The 27,655-nt window shown below is 41.0% G+C and overlaps 1 protein-coding gene across 1 annotated transcript in view; it reads left to right on the forward strand.

Annotated features, from left to right (window-relative positions):
- Positions 1 to 27,655, forward strand: part of CACNA2D3 (calcium voltage-gated channel auxiliary subunit alpha2delta 3) — a 791,777-nt gene that overhangs the window by 347,615 nt on the left and 416,507 nt on the right. The window contains exons 6-9 of the mRNA XM_061195439.1: positions 1,481 to 1,612; positions 7,280 to 7,340; positions 7,431 to 7,581; positions 18,959 to 19,033. Coding sequence (XP_061051422.1) covers positions 1,481 to 1,612; positions 7,280 to 7,340; positions 7,431 to 7,581; positions 18,959 to 19,033 — 419 coding nt within the window. The remainder of the gene's footprint in view (positions 1 to 1,480; positions 1,613 to 7,279; positions 7,341 to 7,430; positions 7,582 to 18,958; positions 19,034 to 27,655) is intronic.

Genomic DNA, 27,655 nt, shown 5'->3' on the forward strand with positions numbered 1-27,655 from the left:
ATGGAATCTGTCCCCATACCCCGTGTCTGCGTAGTATGGAGGGATCTTTGGAATGAGGACGCCACAGTGGGGTTACTGTGATTCACAGTTCCACAGGGAATTCTGGTGAGGGTGCTGGACTCCAGGGGAATGGACTAGCTCCATTGATGACTTTGTGAATGCCTATGGCCATTAGTCCCTTTCTGTCAATGTGTTTTACCTTCCAAACAGGCCAAACAATTGGGTATTATTATCCCCATTTTACAAATAAGGAAATCACAGATAAGAGGCTTTGCCGTTTGCTAGTTTGGTGTTTTAGGAAAGAACCTGACCTCCTGGTGCTCCGTTTCCCCTTGTATAGCATGGAGAACATCAGTGGACCTGCTATGCAGGGCTGTGGTGGGGGTGACAGGAGTGAAGATGAGCACAGTGCCTGCCTTGCAGGAAGGACTCAACAAAGGTTCCTCCTCCTCCTCCTCTTCCTGATTATTAACATGCTCATCCTGTTGTCATCCTTACCCTCATCATACTGGGACTGGACAATTATCTATACTCTTGCAACAAAATTTTGCTGAGTGTTGCATTATTTTGAAACAGAATCTTCCAAGGTTAAAAAAAAGTGGACAGTTAAAGAGTATCCTCAGTGATCCACCATGCTTTGATCAGTATGCAAGAAATATATATTTTCTGTCTTCGTCTTCACTCTTAATTCTCATCCGTGGACAAAAGACAAGGGGTTGTCTTTGGGCTCCCAAGGGTGAGGAAAAGACATTTGCTCATGGGATGACAGGGTAGAGAGTAGATAGTTGTCTGGAATTGGAGAACAGCCTTTTATTCATCAATCCATCCATCCATCAATTCATCCATTCATCTCTTTATCCATCCATACATTTTTGGAGTTTCTGCCACGTGCTGGTCAAAGGTGTGCAGCAGGAGATCAAAGCAAGATTGTTCCTGCCCTTATGGACCTCTTAATCTGCTGAACAAAAGAGGTAGAGAGATTTAGTTATGTAATTCCAATTTACTTATTTATTTATTTTTAAAGCAGACTTTTAAGTTAGAGGTGGAGAGAATTGGAACAGGGCTGCATTGGCTGAGGTGACTGCAGTGACAGAAAACACATTTTTCCTGTTTTCAATGCTGAGTTCTGACTCAGGAGCCGAAAAGTAGAACAGAATGCTAAGAAGGTCTCTCTGCTTTCTCAGGAACTATTTGCTCAGCCAGATTGAAAGTTACCCAAAAAGGGATGTGCCTTTCAAATAAGGAGTCATCAGTAGAGGCTCCTGGGTGGCTTAGAGGGCTCAGGCAGGATGGGGAAGCTCTAATGTATGGAATTCCCAGGAGCTAAACATTTCGGGAGCTATATTACTTTCTTCACAGCTTCCTGCAGGATGGGTCCCATGGTGATATCTGCCAGCTACGTGGGATGCCAGCTGGGGTTCTGTTTCACTTTGGTTTGTAACATTCCTCTTCTCTCCCCCGCCCCCACTTTTTTCCCCAGATCCAGCAATTGTCAATGGGGTTTATTGGTCCGAATCCCTAAACAAAGTTTTTGTAGATAACTTTGATCGTGACCCGAGTCTCATATGGCAGTACTTTGGAAGTGCAAAGGGCTTTTTTAGGCAGTATCCAGGTGAGTATCCCTGCATTGAGAATTATGATTCAAGTTACTGATCCTGTGATATTTTCCTTTAGGGTTCAGGGTCAACAATTTTTTCCCTTCCCTTAGAAGAAAATGAAAGATTAAGTTCAAATCTGTTAAATCTGTTGTCAGGGTGCAGGACAGGAATGCAGTGTGGCATCTGCATACGTGTGCACACCCACATTTGGATCTACATGTGGTTTCAGCATCTTCCTCAATAGAGTAATTCATAGAGCCGCCACCTAAAGTGAGGAATCGGAGTGTGAAAAGTATCATATTTCATCTTTCTGGACAAGAGGTTGCTTTTATTACTATTACTACTATTACTATTATTGTTGTTATTATTACCAGGGAAAGGAGCAATCCATAATCGGCTGAGTTAAATTCTGACTGAAAAATGTAAGAAATGGAAACATTTGAGCTTAGGTTTCCCTACTCTAAAGCTGACTGCTCCTAGAGGGAGAGGATGAAATGGCCAAAGCACTACTGACATCAGTGCCACCAAGAGCACCTTCAAATGAATGTGTTTGTCAGAGTTTGTCCATCATGACTTTGGAACAAGTGTTCCTTCTAGGGTCTTCCCAGGCCTCTGCTTTGCAACAGGAATTTAATTCTGGCTTGGTTTGAATTGTAATTAAAAAAGGAAGTTTTAATTTTGCTTACAAGTTGTGAAAACAGGACTCCAGGCTGCAGTTGTGCCAACATCACAGCTGTAGAAATTAACAAGCTCAACCTAAAAGAAGGAAAAAAACGCCCTGCATAATCTTGGAGCAATTAAGTGGAGTCTTTTATGTTTTCATTAAGTAAGGCTAGGCACCTGATGTCTTCCCACTTTGAGGCACAGAGACTGCCAGCCTCTGCCTTCAGGAGTTGTTTGCCCTGCACTTAGCATCTGTCCCCTGAGACTTGCCTTCCAAGTGCATGCTTTGCCAGATTATTCAACATTTCCCGAGAGCTGTGTTCAGCAGGGCATGCATGACTCCTCCTGGAGCTCACAGAAATTTAAACAATAAGCATTCTATTAAAGATAACATTATAATAAACAGTGGTCTATTAAAGTTCCAGTGTCACCAAATTGCAATCTGCTTTGATACACTCAACAGAGAGTAAATTTAATGCAGATGTTGTGAAAACAGAGCATGGTGGGGGGCTGATCCATCAGGGAAGCCACAAGGACATCTTACCACGTGGCATTTGGATGAAGGTGGAGCAAATAAGAAGAAACCACAGATCATCTGTTGTCTCCACCAGCAGGAAGTCTTCAAACTAAATTGAAAGTTTCACATTTGAAATCTGATAATAGAGATGTATTAGTCGTCTTGGGCTGCCGTAACAAAACACCACAGACTAGGTGGTTTAAACAACAGACATTTATTTCTCATTGTTCTGGAGGCTGGGAAGACCAAGATCAAGGTGCTGGCAGATTTGGTTCTTGGTGAGACTCCTCTTTCTGGCTTGCAGACGGCTGCCTTCTTCCTGTGTCCTCACATGGGAGAGAGAGGAAGCTTTGGTGTTTCTTACTCTTCCTGGAAGGGCACTAATCCCATCATGGGGGTTCCACGCTCATGACCTCATCTAAACCTAATTGCCTCCCAAAGAAAATTACCTCTCAATACCAGAACATAGGGGTTCTTCAACCTATGAATGTTGGTGGGACACAAACATTCAGTCCATAACAAAAGAAAATCCTCATAAAGCGTTTCTCTAATTGGAGAGATTAATTTATGTACAAGATTTTTATCAGTCAGAATCAGAATAGTTGACTCAGAAATGCTTACAGTTCTTTTATGATATTGGTGGCAGAGTTCTGACTTTGTAAAATTTCTGCATATTTTCTTTGTGAATAAAGACATAGGTCACAGTCCTCCAAAGGGCTTCACTGCCCTGATACATGTCAGTGCTCACTCAGTGCTTGGTTCTGAACAGAGAGTACACCTCTTGTTTCTTGGACATAAAATGATTGTTAGATGAGGGATCCATGGGCTTTTATTGCTAGGATTTTTTTTTTTTCTTTTTAGGATGCTTCTTTTCATGTTTAGAGTGGTACAATAGTATGAATCAGTGGTAAGTGTAAATGTCGTAAGCAGAAGGGACGTTCCTTCATTCTTACGTAAGTGTGTCCTGGGTTCTTGCTTTGTTCCAAGCACTGTGTGAGGCCCTGAGGATAAAATGGTGAGCTAAGCAGAAAAGGTCACTGCCCTCGCGAAGCTTCCTCTTGTGGGGAAGTGCATTCATCAGAGATATTGGTTGCCAGGGGCAGAAACCCAGTTCCAACAAGCTCTAGCAAGGAACACATTCATTGAATCACCTGACTTTCAGGTGATGCTGAGTTAGGCCCTGCTCTGTTGGCCCTACTCTTCATTTTCATGTACCGAGAAGATTATGAAGACATATGTTGCCTTAGATGAAATTAATTTCCCCCCAATATTAGTTTATAATGCCTTTGGGAGAGAAGCAATAGTATATAGGAATATTGCACAATATTTTACATTTAATCAGATTTGAGCATTTGAGTCTGCAGTAGAGATTTTGACATTATTTTCAGTTTCACCTGTGGATATGCTGAATGTTCTAGGGACCTTGTCCTATGAAAGCTGAGGAAGGCAGGCTAGGCATCACTGATGCGGGTCATGAAGTCTGGAGTGCCGCCGAGAGAAGGCTGAATGGCAGTGAAAGCTGCTGCTGAACTGCATTGTTCCTTTTATCTTGAGATTCATGCCCCAGCCAGCCTGGGTGGGATCCCATGAGGCATTTGACACTTCCGGAAATGATACGGCTCCTGAGGGTACTCCTTGGTTAAGTGACAGTTCCTTGGATCTCAGAGATTTAAGATGAACCAACTATTATTTCTCTGGGATTTGATTACTTGAACATTTTCAAAATATCTGTGTGTACAAAAAATTATGTACTAAAATGCTGAAATGTCCTAGGAGAGATAGTACCATCTGGGACAGGGTTTCCTGAAGTTTGTCTCCTAAATCATTTTGTTGTGAGATTCTTGGGAAAGGAAAGGCTCAATGGTCAGATTAGTTTGGTAAATGCTGCCTCTTGCTGCCCCAGCAGCAGAGGTTCAAGACGAACATAAGCAGATTAAAGGCCCTCAGATGTTCCTCCCATGGCATGGAAACCAGTTTTACTTTTATACACTTAACTCACACTAACATACAGAAAATTCTCATGGAACCTCCTTATACTGCCTGTGTAAGGAAGAGAATGGTGGCATGGGATTTGGGAGATCAAGTCCCAGTCCTAACTAGAAATCTCAGGAAAATCTGTTGAACTTTCAGAGCCTTGGAGTCCCTGCTATGAAATGAAGATTTGGGCCCAAAGGTTAGGTGTGGGTGAGATGATCCTCCAGGGCCCATACAGCCCTGTCTTTGAGTCAAAGTGTGACCTTTATTGTTATATCCAGGGCAGCTGTGCCTAGAACTGTGTTGAGGTACTGTCTTCATCCCCTTAGTGTGTACCTCCTGTCCTGACCAGGAAGGGCATGGGCCTCCTGGTTCCTGCTGTCACCCAGGCTCTTTCCTTGGTATAGACATCCTCTCTGCACAGCCACACCAGCCTTCCTTCAGCTCCTTGAACTTGACATGCTCTTCTCATACCTTGGCAGACATGGTTCTCTGTGCCCGGGGGTAATCTTCTTTACCCTGTGGCCACCCCTCACTTTTGTTTTACAAGTCCTACGTGTTTTACATGTAGTGGGTTGAATAGCGTCCCTCCAAATTCATGTCCACCTGGAGCCTCAGATGTGACCTTTCATGGAAATAGATCTAATATAGCTGGGATGTGATCATACTGGATTAGGATTACATCCAATGTAACTGGTGTCCTTATGAGAAGGGAGGACATACAGACACAGAGGGAAGACAGCCACGTGAAGACGGAGTAAGAAATTGGAAAGATGAGCTACAAGTCAAGGAACACCAAGCATTGCTGGGAGCCACCAGAAGCTAAGAAGAGGCAAGGAAGGATTCTTTCCCTAGAGCCTTTTTGAAAAGCACCAAGTTTCAGCAGTGCATGGGTGGAGTTACAAGCCCATTTGCAGGGAAAGGACCTCAATCCAAAAGGAGAGCATTGAGTGTCATTAATTCCTTCTTCCTAGGCCCTGGCCTAAATGCTAGGACAGTAAAACAGAATTGCATGTTTTCTCCCCCAGTGGAGCACTTGGTGATAAGGCTGTGATGGAGGAAGGGTGGCAGAGTAGGGGTGAGGTGGAGGATGATCAGATATGGTTGTGGTCTAAGAACACTGGCCACAATTCAACTCAAGGAATGTCCACTGAATGTCTACCGTGCGTCAACACATTAAAAAAAATTCTCTTCATTTGAACTCAAACCAGTTCTTTGTGGAATTACACATTGGAACATTACCTAGCCTCACTATATATATAATTTCATTATGTGTGAAGACTGTCATCCTAGCTGTACTTGGCTTTATACAAATGTAGTATGTCAGATGTTTTTAAAATAAATTGCATTCTTCTCCTTTAGTGTACAATATATTATGTCACTTTTATTTTATCTTCATTACCTAATAACCTTCAATTGGCCATGGCTTCTCATACTTCTGTTTTCCGATTTGTTACAAAGAACCTTTAAATTAGGTCCATTTGCACGTGGGAAATGTAGGTACAAGGAGGACAAAACAAAATGACTCTTTGGTTTACAAGCTGCCATCTCATGATTATCTCTGGAATAATTTAGTGATGTTATCTTAAGCACGTGCCTATTATTAGCCCAGTGTGGTCCAGAAAACTGGCCCTTATTAATTGGAAAGGAGAATCTCAATGCTACAATCAAAGTCAGGATTTTCTCCTGTGAAAATAATTTTTCTGTTTTATTTTCTTAACTCCAAAATCTGTGTTTCTAATCCTCCATCCCTGAGCAGTACTGATGGTTGAAAACAATGATTTTCTATCTTATTTTTAGGCAGCAAACACTTTTCTTTTTAAATGAAAGTTTATTCATAAAGATTAAGTTGTAAATAGAGAATGTGAACCTTGGACATATCCTGACCAGTCTGCAAGCCATGAGACTAAGGATGCTGGATCCCATTTTACGTAAGGAGAAAACCCCCCAGGCTTCAAAGACTGAAATTCAAATTTTATTATGCAGTATAGTTAGGGCCATTTTATTTCATTTCAGCGTAGAAGGCCAAGACAAAACAGAACTGAAAAGAGAACAGACTTATGTATATTCTGAGATGGAAACATATTGAATGCTTTCTACCCCCCGTGCCCTAGACATTACCTATCTGGGTCCAGAGACGGGGCCTGACTCTGCCCAGAGATCCATGAATGATGCAGCCAGGTCCAGCAAGTTGAAGGACAGTGAGAAATGACCTTGGCTAACTTTATCATTAGCCATGGGAAGGGGCTGGAGTCATGTCCTTTCTTGATGGACAGCGGGTTACTAAAGATGTCACCACTCTCTAGCAGATCTTGGAGTGCCTGAGCTAAGGCCGTGTTTGCTATGGTGTTCCAGCCCTAAAGCACCTTCCCAGAGTTGGTGATGGAGCATGTGATGAGCTCTAGGGTTGGTGTTTGCATGTGATTTTTCACCCTGTTCATTCAATCAGCAAAGCAGAGCAGCCTTGAAATGCTGTGAATAAATATTTGAAGTTTCTGGGTTTCTTATAACTCCATTTTTCTTCTAGGGATTAAATGGGAACCAGATGAGAATGGAGTCATTGCCTTTGACTGCAGGAACCGAAAATGGTAGGAAACGGTCAAACCTCTTATTTTTTAAAAGAGAAAACTTGCAGAGAGATTCAGGATTCATTTTTACTTAATTTTCCTCTGATCTAGGTACATCCAGGCAGCGACTTCTCCAAAAGACGTGGTCATTTTAGTGGATGTCAGTGGCAGCATGAAAGGGCTCCGTCTGACGATCGCAAAGCAAACAGTCTCATCTATTTTGGATACGCTGGGGGATGACGACTTCTTCAACATAATTGCCGTAATTGCAGCTGTTTTGTGCTTTCTTTGCACTTTGAGTTCATGTGATCTTTTATCAGCAAGCAGTTAACATTCTTATTGCTTTTGTATACATAGCATTAGATGCCCTAGGATGAGGTCTCATTAGTCCCACGTGAGTTCTCTGAATCGTGGTATTGGAGGGCTTTCGGGGACTGGGAAAGCAGTTGAGCACATTTTTTCTCACCTGGCACTCAGGCACTATTATCTGGAAGAGTAGCACCAGATTTAGTTTTCCTGGAGAACCAACCCTTTCAGAACCTTGGGGAATTAGACCTAGCGAGATTTTCCTTAAACTACTAGATTTTCTCATGTGGAAATTAATTTTAAGCTAGGTTAGTCTCATGGCAATGATAGTAATAGTAATCATGATGGTAAGACAACGAAAATGTAGAGAGCAGTTTAAGGCTCATAGAGTACTTTATCTCAGCTTCAGAAACAAAAGTGGCATTTATTAAGTGCCTACTCTGTGCCATTTACTTACTCTTCATATTGGTATTATCTTCATTCCTCACAGGAGCTGTAGCATGTAGGGGGTGGTTTTGGCATTTTCTCAAGTGAGGTTGCAGGGATTGAGAGTGTCAGTAACTTGCGGAGGTCACAGAGCTGGGAAGTGGGAGATCCGGGAACCAAGCCGGGCATGAACACACTGCCTGGGCAGGAGCACTAATTCAGGAGTCCATCTCCAGTTCTTTTTCCTCTTCTCCCCCGTTCTCTGGTATGAGTCTCATCATGTCCCTTATTTCCCTCCCACTCTTTTCCAAAGATGATAGCCACAATGAGCCTGGTTGTTTTCCTTGAATGCTTAGCTGGGTGCTCCTGTGTGATGGTCACCTGTGCTTTTCCACATCACCTCTATCTGGGACACAGAGTGGCTGCAGCAGGCAGTGGAGGCAGTGTGGTGAGAGGACAGAGCTTGGCTTCAGGGATGGGACTTAGTTTTGAATCCTAATTTGGCCACATACAATGCCGCGTCTTGGGGTGAACCACTTGAGTCTGTGCCTCAGCCTGCAGCTGTGATGCAGGTGCAGTCACATCGCCCCCAGGGTCCCTGCCAGGATAACCCAAGCTGGTACACAGGAGGCCAGTGTTAGGGTATGAAAGAAGGGCTGCTATTTGAAGAATGAGTGGCATGGACATGCTCCAAGAATGCTGTTCCTGTGTCTGCATGGCTTCTCCGGGCCCCTGAGCAGAGTGTGTCATCATGGAACCCTATTTCTGGGCAGCCTTCTGCATGAGCATAACATCCACTTTTATTCACTGGGCAGAGGGCATGGGTATTGAAGTGACACTGGGCTTGCAGAGGGGATTGCTTCGATTAGTGTCCTGCCAGCTTCTGATGAGACTTGGAGCAAAAAGGCACAACAGCACAACAGCAGGGCACCATGATTTAATAGCTTCAGATTTTAAAAAGCCCTAAAGAAGAAAAGGAAGAGAATAATAAATTCCGTGGGAACAGAGGTTGGTCTTGTTTATTCACTGAACTATCCCCAGTGCCTAGGACAGTACCTGGCAAATAGTAATTTAAATCCTTGTTGAATGAGTTATACCAGCAGCTGCTTTCCATGGAGCACCACTGCCAAGTGTCCCAGTGTAGATGATCTCATTGGATCTTCACCCGAGCTCTGTACCGCGTAGCCTGGAGACAGAGGCGCCAGGAGGTAGCAGCTACTGCCTTTAGGTCACACACTCAGAAAAAGTGGCACAGTGAGGACTCAGAAACTGTCTAGGTTCCCCTTGTCCTGTTTCCTGAGCAGAAGTGAAGAAAATGTAGTTGAACCACTCAACCATCTTACTGTGAAACTGTATGGCCTCAGGCATAGCTCTTTGAAGGAGATTTTTCAGACAGAACTTTGGGTTTCCAAATCAAGAAAAGTTACTTTAGTTACCAGGCTCATTGTGAATATGTGAAGAACGTGGGCTGATCCCCACACATCCTGAAGCGTTTACAGATAAGAAGCAGCTAATTTGGGACTATCTTTCTTATTAATCTTTAATTACTCATTACAGAAGTATCAGAAATTTGCATAATAAGAAGAGCTAGCTAATTACATTGTGAATCCTTTATCAGTCAGGATTTATTGTTCTGTTAACAAAACCAATCGATTGAAATAATCTCTGTAAATTCATTAAGATATACAAACAGTGTCAACTCAATAATGAAGAGAGGGTGATTAAGATAATTAAAAGTAGACATGCCAGTTATTATAGAACAGTTAAGGAAAAAAATTTTTTTTTACCCCAAATTGGCCCCTTATATAAAGAAACCCATTAGAGGGCCCATTAACCCTCACTGTACATCTGTTTGTTAGTTTTCAACATAAATGATCAGCTTCAAGACTATTTACATAATTATTTCGACAACTAGAAAGATACTCTGAACTTTTTCATTTGAAGCCTCTATAGTAAAATCATGAACTCTATTCCCTTAATGGGATCAAATATGTTTGAATTTATATTAAAAGCCTGAGGTCGTAAAAGGAACCACTAATTAGCAGTAACTCTAATGTATTGATTGCTTTTAATATAGGCAACATATGTAAAAATTTTAAACAACTCAGAAATGTTTCCATTCCCTTTCCATTTGGCACATATTCTTCCAAATTTTTCTGTATATATATGAACACATATTTTTCCCACAAAAATAGAATCCTATTTTACAGACTATTCAGCAACTTGCTTCTATACTTGTATCAAGTGTATCTGAAGAACAGAGCATTCCATCCTCTATAGTTGGCATTAATTTTTTAACCAGTCCCCCTTTGCTGGACACTATGCTGTTACTAATGTCTTTTCTACTCAAGAGTGCTACAGTGAATGGACTCGTACATATATTTTTGCAGGATTGGGTGTGCTTCTGTTGAATAAACTCTAGAAGTGAAATTGTTGCACTCAAGGAGGGTCTGCACAGAGTTAGGTATTATCAGAATGTCCACTAAGCAGGGTACAATGTTTGCATACTTAGAAACTGTATTAGTCAGCTCCATCTGCCATAACTAAATACCACAGACTGAGTGGCTTAAGCAACAGAAATTTATTTTATCCCAGTTCTAGAGGCTGGAAAGTCCAAAGTCAAGGTCTGGCAGGACTTGGTTTCTGGTGAGAATTCTCTTCCTTGCTTGCACATAGCCACTTTCTTGCTGTCTGCTCACGTGGCCTTTTCTCCCTGTGCTTATGCAGAAAGAAAGAGAAAGAGGGCAAGCTCTCTCACATCTCCTCTTATCAGGGTACAATCCCATCACAAGAGCCCTACCTTCATGACCTCATCTAACTGTAATTACCTCCCAAAGGCCCCATCTCCAAATACCACCACACTGGGGGTTAAGGGCTTCAACATATAAATTAAGGGGAGGACACAAACATTCAATCCGTAACAACAATATTTTGAGGGTCCTAAATAGTAGATTTGTAATTGACAAGTCTTCATTTACATTCCCTTGAATTGTCTCTTCCAACCCTAAGTGTGTTTCACCAGTTTTGCCTTGCCAAATTGTGGTGGTGGTTTTTTCCTCCATCTCCTTTTCCTATTTCCACAGTGGCAAAATTGCTGTAGTAATGTGATGTACATTTTTCCTCCATCTGTCTAAAATGGTCACTTGCCCCCATCTAGAGGGAGACCCCACTGCAGGCTCTTGTAAGTGCAGGGGGCTGGGATATTTGAAACTCCATTCAGAATGCCCTGCAAATCTGTTTGAATGCATTGTTCTAGTTGGCTGGATTCCATTTACGGGAGAGGACATTATCATTTCACCCTTCATTACACTGTCAGTTTTCTCTTGCTTGCTGGGTAGATGTTTGAGGAGACATTTCAGTGTTTTAGAGAGAAAGTAAAAAATACAATCTTTATTTTTAATGTTGGAAGCTCTTGTACATTGTAGGTTTTTTGTTTGTACAAATCTAATTCATCGTTGCCATTTGATTTTCAGTGCTGTAATGGGGAAGGGAGGAAAAGAATTTAAATGGTGGAAAAGACTTTCCTTGCCCATTCTAGCCATTTTTGCATGTTTGTATTAACTTCATTGCTAAGTGCATCTTATAGTGTATTCTGAAAAGTGTCCAATCCATATCTTTCCAGAGAATAAACATGAAAAGATCATGTTAAAACTTGTTTTAGTTTTCCTGAACAGGATATTGCAAAATCAATCTAAGACCAATGAACTAAATGATTGAATTATGAAAGAATAGTTGAAATATGAGAGTGATTTTGTGCAGTTGAAGTTAAAATTTAAGATCAGACCACTGGTGCATGAAGAGAGATGTCTCTGACAAGAGAAAAGCCATATTTTTCTGATTCACTTTGAAGTCTAACTCCAAGCCATGCATTAAATTAACAATATTATCATAAAAATGAGGGTGCTAATTCTGTTCCCTGCTGAAGTTAGAAAAATGATTTTACAGAAGCCTAAGCCATGCATTAAATGAACACAGTATTAACTGGGCTGATATTGTTAAATCAATTTAAATGCCTCCTGTAGCCCGTGTTTGTGCAGAGTTGAATAGAGAAGAGCATCATTTGTTAGTTCAACCCAGAACTTTCTGGTGCCCTGGTTTTAATTTGCAGAATTTTCTTTAGAACCGTTTCTCCAGTGCTTTGCCTGCTGTGGATTTGCTTTTTAAAGTAATCGATTCCGTATTAAAAGTATGAGGATGGTATTTTCTTTCGGTGCTCATTTTTTCTGTACTGCTAATTACGTCCAGTCGTGTTTCAGATTACACAAGAAGCTTTTGTAATGCAAAAGATCCCTGGGATGCCTTGTGTTGGTGAAAATATTGTGGATTCATCTGCTTCATTACATAAACTCTACCCATTTTCATTCTAAAGGTTATTTAATCAAAAGTGCACCAATAAAACCATAAAAATATTTAATGGAGTTCCAGCAATTCTACATCAGATTCTTGCATTGTATGAGCATGCCAGTATTTTAATTCTATATATATATGTGTGTATATATATATATATTTTTTGTGGAACTTAGGCTTCTCTAAAACGTATGCATTTACTTCCTTTACTTTTTGTTTATTACCTGTTTTTCAAAGAGGCTAGAGATTCTTATCATATTAGTTTATTTATTTTTTTGTCTTTGTGTCAACTATTTTTTTTTCTTCTCTTCGCTTTGTTTCTAATCTTTTCCATCAGTGATCTTCAGTTTTGCCTTTCATTTCTTTGTTCTGGTTATTTATTTATTCAACAAATACTATTGAGTGCTAAGAGTTAAGTACTGAGGCTGCTTTTGTAGATAAGGAAGACAGGTTGTCTTCCTGCATGGACTTTGAGGTTTTGTGTGTATGTGTGTGCTTTGGATGTGGATGCAACCAGGAAGCAGGTGCTCACAGTCGAGTGTGGACAGAGCAGTCTCAGAGAGGGTTGGGTCGGGGCGGGGAGGCTTAGAGAGCACAAAGCTGGAACATGCAGCCAACGGGGGGCTCAGTGATGGCTTCTTGGAAGAAGCGATGACGAAGTGAACACTTTGAGATAAGTAGGCATTAGCCAGGCATATGCAATGAGGTAGGGCAGGAAAAAGGAGAATAACAATTGAGGAGGAAAGTGCTATTTTCAGGTTGTAGTAAGTTCTCTCCCACCCCCAGGAAGTACAGGCCTGGCTGGCTTGACCGAAAGGAGTTCAGTGACTGGACATAGTGGAGTGGGGGTGAATGTGGGAGGCAGAGAGAGTGGGTAGGTGGGGGTGATGGGGAAAAGAATGGTACTGGATTGAGAGGGGCGGTCCAGATCAAGCAAGTCTGGTCAGCCACGTAGAGGAACTGGTACATCCCCTGAAGGCAGTGGAAGACATGGAAGGAGTCTCTGCTGCAGGGTGACGTGTCCACATGTTCCCTAAAGTCTCTCCCTTCTTCATGAGGTCTTTCCTCGTTATCCTTAAAGGCAACTGTTGATCTTCTTTTGTTAGGCCTGAAAGCTGCATTGCTTTCATTAATCATGTCCAGCTTCCAACGTTAAGCAGGGTTCAGAATCCCCAGTATCATCCAGAGCCCAGCCAGCTGTCCTTTGCTCTCCAGTCTCTGGGCTGAGATTTACATGAACCAACATGTGACACTGTTCTACACCAATGCCGAAGCTTGCATGAATCTTGGTGGGTGAGCCCAGCCCATTTGTTCTTTGTTTTTAGATTCTTCTCCCAAAAGTTCTGGCCATTCATTGAATGAAACTTGGCTTTCCTCATTAAAATTCCCATTGAGGATTTTGCTGTGTCTTTAAAATGCGAGATGTTGGGAGTACTTCCAGAGATTGGGCAAAAGGAAAGAAAAGGCAGATGGTGATGTATTCTTTGCTGTCGGAGCCTAGAGTTTGGTGGTTGGCCTGAATAGCATGGGTTTCTCTTGAGGCTTTTTTTTTTTTGGATGGACCATGGCAACATCACAAATAAGCACTTTTTTGTCATGAAAAGGAAAAGCAAACATTATTGAGCACATTCTTTTACTAATAAAAGTAAGAAAAAGTGGTCCATGATCACTCCACAGTGATGATCATGTGCAAATTTAGCCAGTGTTTGATATCCCTGACACATGGCAGGTGCTTGGTTAATATTCAGGGAGCAAACGAACAAAGGGTTTCATGGCAGATACCTTCCCGGCTGGTATTTGGCAGTAGGCTGGCAGCTCTGTCTTGGCTCCCTGTCTGCCAAAGACCCAGGTGATTGGGAGGGTTCAGAGTGTGGCCTGGGGTGGGGCAGTGTACAGCCACACAATGTGGTGGTTTCTGTCTCAGGTATTTAGAAAGTCACATGTGCCTACTGAAGCAGCGCTTCTCTCCAACGAATGCAGTCTGTGCTCTCTGCAGAGGTCAGGGGTACGTGAGCCCTGTTCCCAAGAGTAAGTCATGGCCATCGCCCCAACACCCCCTTCCTACTTAGCAAGTACCAGCTGTCAGTCTTTCTGTGTAGCACACAGCACACTCACATAAATATTTTCTTTCTTGTGCTCGTACACCCAGACACTTTCTTACATGCGGCTTCTCTGTTGACTCTTTACTGAACCATCTCATTTCATCCTCACGGTGAGTTCGTTAGAAAGATGCAGTTACAATCCCCATCCCCCCAGTACGAACACTGACACCCAAAGAGTGGAGATGCTTTGGCCAAGGTCACCCAGCTAGTGTGTGTCCGAGCCCAGATTTGAACCCACCCGTTTGTCGCAGTTGCTTTAGCTCTACTGCTCTACCCTTGTGTGAATCAGAGGAGAAGAGCCAACCAGCCAGGAGAAAGGGAGAAGAAAACTGACAGTGACTGAGGCCCTGAGTCTACGTGGTAGATTCTAAGCTCTTTAAAGGGTGAAAGTTCTTTGTCCATCTCCTCACCACATGTTTAGTGGGTTGGCTAGACCATCTCTAGGGCTGCCTGGGCTCTCTCCTATCCTGCTAAGATACTCCTCCCATTTCCCAGAAACTTGCAGGAAGGACTAAAATGTTTGGGGAGAGTAGGGGGTGGTTGAGTGCCTCCCTGGGGTTCACTCTTGGTAGTGGGAGGGAGCAAAAACAAATGGCAGAAGAACATTGCATCTGGCTAATGATGGTGTGCATTGCATCCTTTTCTATTAGACCATTGATATCTGATTGTTTAAGTAGGGATGAAGGAGAGCTGAAGGAGGCCATTGTATCTTAGGACTAGAGGTGACCAGATCTTCAGTTGTAAATTGACTTGGCCATCTCACATTGTTTCACAAAGTGGAAATCTAGGGGCCATCCATTAAAATGCAGAAATGGGAAGGTTTCCAAAAGGAGAACTGCTAGGAGCCTGGGAGTAGTTCTACATGCAGGGCACCCTTGGTGTCCCCCTCTGGAGGAATGCTGGGTAGCGTGGTGAGCATACACAGCCCATGGGCCTCTTTGGCACAGCTGCTTGGTGTGCACCATTCCCTCACACAGACGGCTGAGCCCCGTTCCCTTTGGTGATACAGTCCAGATTGCTCAGCATAGTTTTGTCCTGATGCAGTCAAGGGAAATTAGTTAACTGCAAGCTTGGATGATGCCACTAACAAGCTGGCGGGGGTTCAGAAGAGCAGATTCCTCCACTGTGGCCAGGGCTTGCACAGTGACGGCGAGCATGGTTTTGATTACTGCACATGTTCCTCCCTGATGAGGGCAAGAACTTCTTGGTCTTCTTTACTTGTAAGCCCCTCTCCGGTCCCCCACATATACAGGCCTTTACATAACAAAGCAGTTTCAGGTATTTTGCCTCATTGGATCCTCACAGGGGCCCATGGAGGGTAAACAGAAGATGAATTAGCACCTTATGCATATGACCTGGGATCAGAGAGGTTTAGTGACTTCCCCAAGGCCACACACTGAGTGTATGGCAGGGGCGGGACTTGGACCCAAGTGTCCTGACTCCTACCTCAGAGTATAGAACCCCAGGAATCAACATTGTGAATGTGTATCGGGTAGAATGTAGATAAAGTTTTAAAATTTACCTGGAAAATGGAGTTGGAAAGTTTTGGGCTGCAAGTTACAGAACAATTGAATAAAAGTTGCTTCAGTATATAGGTGTTTCATAATCTCATGGAAGAAGCCTCAAGGAGGGCAGCTGCAGTTTGGTACAGTGGTTCAACAGTGTCAACAAGACCCCACATTGGCTCTATCTTCCTGCTCTGTCTTCCTTGAGCCTTGCTCTCCATTCTTAACCTTGTCAACCTTTGCAACCTCATGGTTGCAAAATGGCTGCTGCAGCTCCACAATAGCATCTCAAGAGGGAAGGAAGGCAGTGGATGTAGAAGAGTTTTCCTTTAATGGCAAGAAAAAAATTTCATTGAAACTGCCCAGAAAACTACCCCTTATGTTTCATTGGCTGGGAATGGATTACTTGACCACCCACAGCTGCAAGACATGCTATGAAAGCCTGTATCCAACAGAACGGGACCAAATAGTTGTGATTGCCTAAGACTGATTATGCTTCAGGAATGAAAGGAATTAAGCTTTAGGAATGGGCATATTATCACCCTGAACCAAATCAGTCAGTGAGGGAGGTGGAGGAGGGGAAAAATGGCTGGGTTTTTTTTTGTTTTTGTTTTTTCCCCAGCAACTTCCAGTGTCAGTTTTATATGCACTGAGAGTTTTGTTTATTTTATTTTATTTTGGCCACACTGTGCGGCTTGCAGGATCTTAGTTCCCCAACCAGGGTTTGAACCCAGGCCCTCAGCAGTGAAAGTGCGGAGTCCTAACCACTGGACTGACGGGGAATTCCCTGGACTGAGAATTTTGGAGAAGCATTTCTTCAGGTTAGACTGTGCAGTTGCTTCCTGGATCCTGAGATGACATTCCATTTGTCGACAGCTGATTTCAGAATTGCATAAATCTATTTTTTCTCCATGCCTCATCTCAGCTCTAAGTCCACTGAGCTATAATTTTTCTGATGGTTTTATGTGACTAAAAACAAAGATGAAAGAGGGAGGAAAAGTCAGATTGATAGGAAACATAGGCTTAGGGGCCAGAGAGGAGAAATTGGGGGCTCTGAGGTCCTGGGGTCAGTGGTTGGGAGGTCAAACTGCTTGGGTTTGAATCTGGACTCCACCCCATGTACTCCTCAGTGACTTTGGGTAAGTTGATCATCCTTACTCGGCCTCTGTTTTCCCATCTGTAAAGGGGGAGTGATTGGACGTACTTAACTACCTGAGGTTGAGGTATCCTGTGAATGAAGTCTAGCCTGTGTCTAGGTAAAGGAAATGCTCACCAACAGTTAGTTGCAAATATTAGTGTCATCACTACCCGTACTTGCTATTAAACATCTTGGTAGGTGAAACCTGATACATCTTAGTCACTGTTGCAGCAGCTGCCAGTCTGGTCCTCTGCAGTCTGTCCCTGCAGTGTGTCTAGAGTAGTTGTCCCAAGCTGATCTCTTTATTTCACCCACTCCCCTGCCCACAGCCTATGGTTCTCACTGCCTCTAGGCTTAAAGTCCAAACTTCTTAGCCAGACTTTGCTTGCAGGCTGGCCCTGTGAGAGATGGTTTTGGTGCCTTCCCTCTGGAGCTCTGGGCTGGGCCTTTGGTCCCTAAAGTGGAAATGCCATGATACTCTCTCATTGAACAATTTGTTCCCCAGTACCTACTCTGGGTCCAGACCTGTGCTTGTCTCAGGGAATACACTGAGGAACCAGACATAGACCCTACTGATGTGGTCCCACATTGTGATGAAGGATCCAGGCACCAGGCAATTAAAATTTTGGAATAGATAGGAGCGGAGCCTCTCTTGCAACAGAGGCAGCTTCCCAGAGGAGGCAGGAGTGAGGTGGCCCAGAGGATGAACAGGCGTAAGCAGGGAGATGCCGAAGGAGGGCTTGAGGCAGAAGGCCCAGTTGTGGAAGGCCTGAAGGAAAAGATGGGTCATCTCAGAGGACAGAAAGGGAATTAGGGCTGGCTGGTGCCGAGTTTATGGGGAGGGCTAATGAGTGAAGATGCTAGAAAGGTCAACAGGGCCGAGTGGCCAGAGCCCTGCCAAGCCCTGGGAAGGTTCCTCTGCAGAGCAGTGGGGAGCTCTGAATGGCATTGACAAGAGGGGGCATGATTAGATTTGTGTTTGGGAATGTCCCAATCTAGCTACAGTGCAGAGAACCATGCTTGATGAGAGAAATTAAAATAAGACCACTCAAATTTTCTCTTCCTAGCTGTGAACTTTGGACAAAAACAAGCTTTCATAATCTGGGTATTCTGGAATCAAAAATGATGGGAAGGCTGGCATTGGCCTGTGTGGACAGTGGTGTCACTGGGCATGTGCAGTGCTCTGACCAACACCTGCAAAGCCTCTTATAGGGGAACATCCAGGCCCCTCCTTTCCAACATTCTGTACTCACTCACATGTGACCCGCACATGGGTTCCGTAGCTTCATGAAACCAAAGGCAGAGCTGGAGCCCTATCCGCCCAAGTTTGGAGTGCTCTTTATTTATTTATTTTGCCTCACCATGCGGCTTATGGGATCTTAGTTCCCTGATCTGGGATCGAACCTGTGCTCCCTGCAGTGGAAGCACAGAGTCCTAACCACTGGACCGCCAGGGAATTCTGTGGAATGCTCTTTAGATCTCAGCTGGACCATGCACTGTTAACCATGCCCCGGGAGCCCCTATGTTTGGAGTCACCCCTGAAGGATTATCAGTTAACTGTGTACACCCTGAACACTGCCATCTACCAATATGTGCTCTACAAGTTTCCCCCTCAAACAAGAAATGAATAAAGTATGTCTTTGCACTTAAGCACAATTTTTTTGTAGGGGCACTGATTGAGAAAGTCACCTTATGTAAATGAAATGAGCCTGTGATCGTGCTGCTTTTTTGTTTGTGTGTGTGTATCCTTAAATTATTGTGTACCCTTTAAATGCTTAATTAAGTGTTTTCTCTTGGCTGTTTTTCCCTTTGCAGTATAACGAGGAGCTTCACTACGTGGAACCTTGCCTGAATGGAACGTTGGTGCAAGCTGACAGGACAAACAAGGAGGTAGGGCCTGCCGCTGGACGGGTGCATCAGGGGTCATGGCACACCCATCTCCCTCACAGTGATCAATTACAGTAATTCTGTCCTAGTATTTAGAAACTCACCAAATGTACTGCCCTTTCATTTAGGGCCTTGGAACCCCAGTGTGTAGAACATTTATGAAGAGGCCCAAATAAAATCATGAAAGTAAAATACTTATATTGAGTTCAGATGCTCGCTAGTTCTGAAACAATCACATTGATTTTCTTTTTCTTTGCTCTAAGCACATCCTGTGTTGTGCTTTTCACCCATATTGACACCATTGAAAGAATATGGCTCTTGCTGTAATTTCAAAGAAAGTTGAACCCACTTGTTATATCTCTTCTTGCACTTAATAAAATTGATTAAATAACTGTTGGGGTAGATATTGGGGTAACTTGACTCCTGGATTAGAAGGTAAGCTTTACAAGGATAGGGACAGTGTCACTCTCTGCTGTATCCTTAATGCTCCGAGCATTGCCTGCTTCATAAATATATTGCCTGGAACAAAAGGAAGATATGTTAATGGAGGAACTTAGGAAATGGGATACAAGTTTCCTTTCCAGTTGGAGCATTCTTGGAAAATTTGCACAGTGGATTTCTATAAAATTCTGTTTTCCTTTGGCCACCCTTAAATCTGTCAGTACAACCATCACAGCCACCACCAATCACCCCTACAGGGCCAAATGACAATTTAGGTTGAAAGTGTAGCTGTGGCTGTGACAATGTCACACGTCCTGGGACTCATAGCTATCATTACTCACATTGTTTTGTTGTACCTGCCATGTGGGTACAATAAAATAATGCTCCTCCCCTGGAGAGCAGATCCCCGTGAGGTGACTGAGGACAATGGCCAAGGTAGCTCTCTGTGATGTACTGTGCATGTGCTGGGAAGAACCTCTGGCCCAAATGGGTAGGGAGTGCCATTGGTGCTATCCTAGATGCAGGTGGTAGAAGTTTGGGCACCTCTGAGGGAGTGAACAATAGAGGATTGGGAGAAATGCACTAGAACTGGAACACGGAGTGAGAAGGACAAATTATACCAGAGTTAATGTCCAAACTTCAATCTGAGGGGGAAGCACCACTATAATCAGCTTTGCTTTTAGGAGAGAGAAACAAGTACATTATAGTTCAAAGAACAAGTGTATCCACGGAATGTTTGTTCATGGTCATTTTTTCGGCCAAGGTAGGAAGAAAATAACAAACTTACAGCCAGATTTCTCTAGAGACTTTCTCTTTGTTCGGCCATTGCCTGGCTCTAGAGTTCACCCCCTTCCCAATTTTGTAGCATTGGTATATCTCCCAGAACCTTAAATAGGTGTCCACTGATGGTGCTTACAACATTAAATAGAAAAGATGCTTAAAATGCTTCCTTCAGGTGGCTTCCCCGATGAACAAGGGCAGTGTGATATTTGGAGATATGAAGTCTAATGAATGAAAAACTTGTTAGAGAAAGTGAGCTAAGAATTTATTTAAAATCTCCTTTGAACTTATGAATGTTGAAGATTGAAGTCATTTGTATTAAGACTAATCCAGACTTTTTATTCTGCCAGTATGGAGTAGCCATATTTTAATCACATCCCTCCCCTTACAACTGAAAAATCCTGGACGTAACCCCACAAACGAGTATAGGAAGACCTGCAAGGTAGAAAGAAGGGGAACTGCCTAGACTTAAAGACATGGAGGTGAGTTCCCTGGGTTTTTTATTGATTCCCATAGAATCAATATCTGTTCTATAATAGAATCTGTTCCCAAATAGAGCACTCCAGAAGCTTCCCACCTGGGCCAACAACAGGCATAGACAAAAACAAACAAACAGAAAAACAAACTTCCAAGAAAAGCCTGTTTCCTTTAGTCAAAGGACCAGGGAAAGAATGGCCTAACAATAAAATCCTTTTGTGACAGTACCTTTCCTATTCCAGCCAAACACCAATGGAGCGACCAATAGACCAGCTGTCCACAGTTTCAGCAGGGCTAAACAGGAAGTTGATCTTCCACCCCACCCACAACCACTTGGTCCTTGTGCCACACCTCAACAGAGAGATTGACTGCGAAGAAAACTGATTAAATAGGACCCAGAGTCTCACTGTATATAATCCAAAATGCAATTAAAAATTCCTTGTCATCCCAAGAACAAGAAAAGTCACAACATAAATGTAAAAGACAATCAACAGACGCCAATATTGACAGGAATCAGATGTTGAAATTAAAATTAAATTTAAAATTAAATTAAAAAAATTTTTTAAAAATTAAATTGTTTCAAAAGCAATTAAGAATTCTCTTTTTCAATTATTTTTCAAATAAATGAAAAAATATAAAATCTCGGTAAAGAAATAGAAGTTATAAAAAGGAGCCAAGTGCAAATTATAGAACTGAAAAATACAGTCACCAAAATAAAAAGCTCACTGGATCAGCTCAATTGTAGAGTGGAGATGACAGCAGATAGAATTAGTAAACTTCAGGACAGATCAATAGAAATTATCCAGCCTGAGCAACAGAGAGAAAATAGATTGGAACAAAATGAATAGCATCTCAGGGACATGTGGGACAGCAAAAGGGCTAGCATTCATGTCATAAAAGTCTCAGGAGATGAGAGAGTGGGACTGGATAGATATTTGAAGATATATTGGCTGAAAACCTCCCCAAATTAGTGAAAGGCATAAACATGCATGTTCAAGAGGCTGAGTAAATTCCAGATAGGATAAATCCAAGTAAATCCATGGGAAGACATTATAATTAAATATAATTACACAAGGAAAAAAAAGTGATATCCACCAGAGAGAAATGACACATTATTTAAATTACCAATTTGAATAACAGCAGATTTCTCATATGAAACAATGGAGACCAGAAGGAAGTGGCGTTGCATTTTTCAAGTACTGAAAGAAATGAACTGTCAACCTAGGATTCTATATTCAGTGAAAATACTCTTCATGAATGAAGGAGAAATAAAGACATGCTCAGAAGGAAAACTATGAGAATTTGTTGCCAGCAAACCTACCCTTAAAGAATGGTTGGAGAATTTCTCCAAACAGAAGGGAAATAACAGAAAAAGGCTTGAAACTTCAGAAAGGAAAGAATATAGGGACTTCCCTGGTGGTCCAGCGGTTAAGACTCCACCCTCCCAGTGCCGGGGGCCCAGGTTCTATCCCTGGTCAGGGAACTAGATACGGCGTGTGAATGCCGCAACTAAGAGCCCGCACATGGCAACGAATATCCCATGTGCTGCAACTAAGACCCGGTGCAGCCAAATAAATTTAAAAAAAAAAAGGAAAGAATATAGAAATGGTTAAATATAGAAGTAAGTATGATATAGTATCTTAATTCTCAGGAGATTTTTAAAAAATTTTATTGAAGTATAGCTGATTTACAATGTTGTGTTAATTTCTGCTGTACAGCAAAGCGACTCATTTATACATATTCTTTTTCATATTCTTTTTCTTTTTCATACTCTTTTCCACTATGGTTTATCACAGGATATTAAATTATAGTTCCTTGTGCTGTACAGTAGGACCTTGCTGTTTATCCGTCCTATATATCATAGATTGCATCTACTAATCCCAAATTCCCCATCCTTCCCTCTCCCATACCTCCCCCCTTTGGTAACCACAAGTGTGTTCTCTATGTCTGTGAGCCTGTTTTCGTTTCATAGATAAGTTCATTTGTGTCGTATTTTAGATTTCACATATAAGTGGTATCATATGCTATTTGTCTTTCTCTTTCTGACTTACTTCACTTATTATGATAATCCCTAGGTCCATCCATGTTGCTGCAAATGCCATTATTTCATTCTTTTTAATGGCTGAGTAATATTCCACTGTGTGTGTGTGTGTGTGTGTGTGTGTGTGTGTGTGTGTGTGTACCACATATATACCACATCTTTTTGTTTTGAATTTTATTTTATGCTATTTTTTTATACAGCAGGTTCTTATTAGTTATCTATTTTATACATATTAGTGTATATATGTCAATCCCAATCTCCCAATTCATCCCACCACCACCACCCCCTGCTTTCCCCGCTTGGTATCCATATGTTTGTTCTCTACATCTGTGTCTCTATTTCTGCCTTGCAAACCAGTTCATCTGTACCATTTTTCTAGATTCCACATATATGTGTTAATATATGATATTTGTTCTTCTCTTTCTGACTTACTTCACTCTGTATGACAGACTCTAGGTCTATCCACGTCTCTGCAAGTGACTCAATTTCATTCCTTATTATGGCTGGGTAATATTCCATTGTATATATGTACCACATCTTCTTTATCCATTTGTCTGTCGATGGGCATTTAGGTTGCTTCCATGACCTGGCTATTGTAAATAGTGCTGCAATGAACATTGTGGTGCATGTGTCTTTTTGAATTATGGTTCTCTCTGGGTATATGCCCAGTAGTGGGATTGCTGGGTCATATGGTAATTCTATTTTTAGTTTTTTTAAGGAACCTCCATACTGTTCTCCATAGTGGCTGTATCAGTTTTTACATTCCCACCGACAGTGCAAGAGGTATACCACATCTTCTTTATCCATTCATCTGTCAATGGACATTTAGGTTGTTTCCATGTCTTGGCTATTGTAAATAGTGCTGCTATGAACATAGGGGTGCATGTATCTTTTCAAATTATAGTTTTGTCTGGGATATGTCCAGGAGTGGGACTGCTGGATCATATGGCAACTCTACTTTTAGTTTTTTGAGGAACCTCCATACTATTTTACATAGTGGCTGCACCAGTTTACATTCCCACCAGCAGTGTAAGAAGGTTCCCTTTTCTCCACACCTCAGGAGATTCTTAAATCATATTTGATAGTTGAAACAAAAATTATAGCATCATCTGATGGTGCCCAACGTTTGTTGAGGAAATTCTTAAGACAACTATATTTGAAAGTGTGGAAGATAAAGGGACCTAATTAGAAGTAAGATTTCTACATTTCACTGTAAGTGATAAATGCTAATACCAATAGACTGTGATAAATTACATATTTATATTATAGTACCTAGAGCAACCATTAAGAAAACAATAAAAAGAAGAATACTTAAAAAGTAACTCACAGAAATGTAAGAAAAGAGAAATAGAAATGAGAAACAGAGGAAATGAACAGGAAAAAGAGATAAAGTGGCAGACTTAATCCCTAACATATCACTAATTATCTTAAACATAAATGGTCTAGGCACACCAATTGAAAGATAGAGATTGGCCAAGTAGATTTTAAAAAAATGACCCAACCATATGCTTACTACAAGAAATTTGCTTCTAATACAATGACATAGTTATGTTGAAAGTAAAAGGATGGGAAAAGATATACTATGCAAACATTAAAAAATAGAAGTGACTATATTAATATGAGGTAAAGTCATCTTCAGAGCAAAGAAAGATACTAGAGACAAAGAGAGACAGTACATAATGATAAAAGGGTCAATCCACCAGGAAGAAATAACAATTCTAAATATGTTTGGACCAAACTACAGATCTTCAAAACACATGAAGCAAAAATTAAAAGAGTTGAGAGTAGAAATAGAAGAACTTACAGTTATAGTTGGGGACTTGTACACTTCACAGTCATGAATTGCTAGACTATTAAACTGAAAATCGGCAGGGATATGGAGGAACTGAACAACACCATCAACCAATAAGATACAGATACCATTCATAGAAGGCTTTACCCAACAACAGCAGAATATACATTCTTTTCAAGTACTCATGGAACATTAGCCAAGATAAAACAGATCCTGGGTCATAATACAAACCTCAACAACTTTGAAAGAGTTAAAATGATAGAGTGTTTTTTATAATTATAATGGAATCAAATTAGAAATGATTAACATAAAGACATCGGAAGAATCTCTAAACATTTTGAAATTAAACAATATACTACTAAATAATTCATGGGTTAAAGAGGAAGTCTTAGAGGAAATTTTAAAAATATAAAAGTGAATGAAAATGAAAAGACAGTGTATCAAAATATGTGGGACAAAGCTATTACAGTATCCAGAGGGAAATTTATAACACTGAATTCTTATATTAAAGAGGAAAGCCTCAAATTAATAATCTAACTTCCTAACAAAAGAAACTAGAAAAAGGAGAGCAAAATAAACCCAAAGCAAACAGAAGGAAGGAAATAATAAAGAGCAGAAATTAATTACAGGCATACCTCATTTTATTTTGCTTCAGTTTATTGCACTTTGCAATAATATTGTGTTTTTCACAAACTGAAGGTTTGTAGCAACCCTGCGTCAAGAAAGTCTATTGCCACCATTTCCTCAACAGCATGTGCTCACTTCATGCCTCTGTGTCACATTTTGGTAATTCTCACAATATTTCATACTTTTCCATTATTACTATATTTGTTATGCTGATCTGTGATCAGTCATCTTTGATGTTACTATTGTAATTGCTTTGGGATGCTACAACCTGGGCCCATATAAGATGGCGAACTTAATCAATAAATGTTTTGTGATTTAATGCAATTCCTGTCAATTACAGCAAGGTTTTTATAGACATAGACAAGAGTATTCTAAAGTTTACATAGAAAGGCACAGGGCCTAGAATATTAAACAATCTTGAAAAAGAAGGAAGTAGGAGGAATCAATTTACCCAATGTTAAGGCCTATTACATAGTTACAGTAATTAAGACAGTGTGGTATTGATGGAGGAGTAGACGTATAGATCAATGGTGTAGAAGAAAGAACACGGAAATATACCCACACAAATATGCTCAACTGATTTTTTATAAGAGTGCAAAGACAATTCAATGGAGGACAATATCTTTTTCAACAAATAGTGCCAAAGCAATTGAACATCCATAAGGAAGAGGAAACAAACAAAAATTTAACCTTGGCTGAAACACTGAAACTTAAACAGAATTTAACTCAAATGGATCAAAAACTTAAATGTAAAATGTACAGCTATGACACCCTTTGAAAAAAAAAGAGAAAGTCTTCAGAAAATCTAGGGCTAGACAAAGAGTTCTTAGGCTTGACACCAAAAGCTCAATCCATAAAAGGAAAATTTGATAAAATGGATCTCATTGAAATTAGAAAAAAACCCTTTTCTATGTGAAAGACCCTGCTGAAAGGATGAAAAAATGTGTGGTTTGCAGATACCTTCTCCCAAGATATAGTTTGGAACTAGCAATCTATATGAATATACTAACTATATGTAAACCACGTATAGATAGAGTACAAGTATATAAAGAATACATAAATAATGCCAACTCAAGAGTCCAAGCATAATTAGAAAATGGGCAAAAGACATGAAGAGACATTTTGTTGAAGAGGATATACAAGTGACCAGTGAGTTCATGAAAAGATATTCAACATCATTAGCTAGGGAAATTGAAACCCCAATGAGATATCACTACACACCTATTGGAATGGCTAGAATAAAATAAATGAATAAATAATAAAAAACACCAAATGCTGGCTAGGTTGTGGAAAAACTGGATCACTCATACCATACACTGCTGAAAGGAACATAAAATGATACAACCACTTTGGGAAACATTTGGCTGTTTCTTATAAAACTAAACATGCAATTACGATGTGACCCAGCAGTTGCACTCTTGGGCATTTATCTCAGATAGATGAAAACTTGTGTTCACACAAAAACCTGTACACAGATGTTCATAGCAGCTTTATTTGTAGAAGCTAAAAACTGGAAACAACCCGGATATCCTTCAGTAGGTGAATAGTTAACAAGCTATGATATATCCATATTATGAAATACTACTTAGCAATTTTAAAAAAAGAGAACTATTCATACCCACAATAACTTGGACAAATCTTTGAATATTTGGGGAATTATCCTGAGTGGAAAAAGCCAATCCCAAAATAATATATACTGCATGATTCCATTCTTATAACATTCTTGAAATGACAAAATTATGGAAGCGGAGAACAAATTAGTGGTTGCCAGGGGTTTGGGTTGGGAGTGGGGAGAGGTCAGTGGTTATAAAATGGCAGCATGAGGGAACCTTGTTGTGATGGGATTGTTATGTATCTTGACTTTATCAGTGTCAATACCCTGATTGTGATATTCTATCACTATATACTATACAGATAGTGTATATATATATATCACTTTATCCTGTAGTTTTGCATCATGTCAGTGGAAGAATACTAGGTAAAAGGTATAAGGCATTTCTCTGTGTTATTTCTGACAATTGCATGTGGATCTATACTTACCTCAAAATAAAGAGTTTAATTAAAAATATTATGAAGTATACAAGTTGATCTTAAAAAGGGGCTTTATCAAATTAGTGCAAGCAGTTGAACAATGTGTGTTAGGTTGCTTTAGTTGTCTTAAAAAAAGGTGCTGATTGTAGCTCAGTTTCTAATGGCAAGTGATTTCAGTGTTCTTACCTCAAATCTCAGAAGACAAAGCATTTATTTTTCATTGGAATCTTGGGATATTTTAAGCAAAGATGAGCTCTTTTGGCTAATTTCAACCAATTTCCATTTGTATCATCAAATAGATGTTAGGCCACATACATTAAGGACTCGCATTGTGGATGTGACACAGACTAGCAAATTCATAAAAAGCAAAATGACAATTTACATCACCTCACCTGACTGCAAAGTCCTGGGGCGGAAAAGTCTGCACCCAAGGCCT

Source organism: Eubalaena glacialis, chromosome 7, assembly GCF_028564815.1.
Source record: "Eubalaena glacialis isolate mEubGla1 chromosome 7, mEubGla1.1.hap2.+ XY, whole genome shotgun sequence".
Lineage (NCBI taxonomy): Eukaryota > Metazoa > Chordata > Mammalia > Artiodactyla > Balaenidae > Eubalaena > Eubalaena glacialis.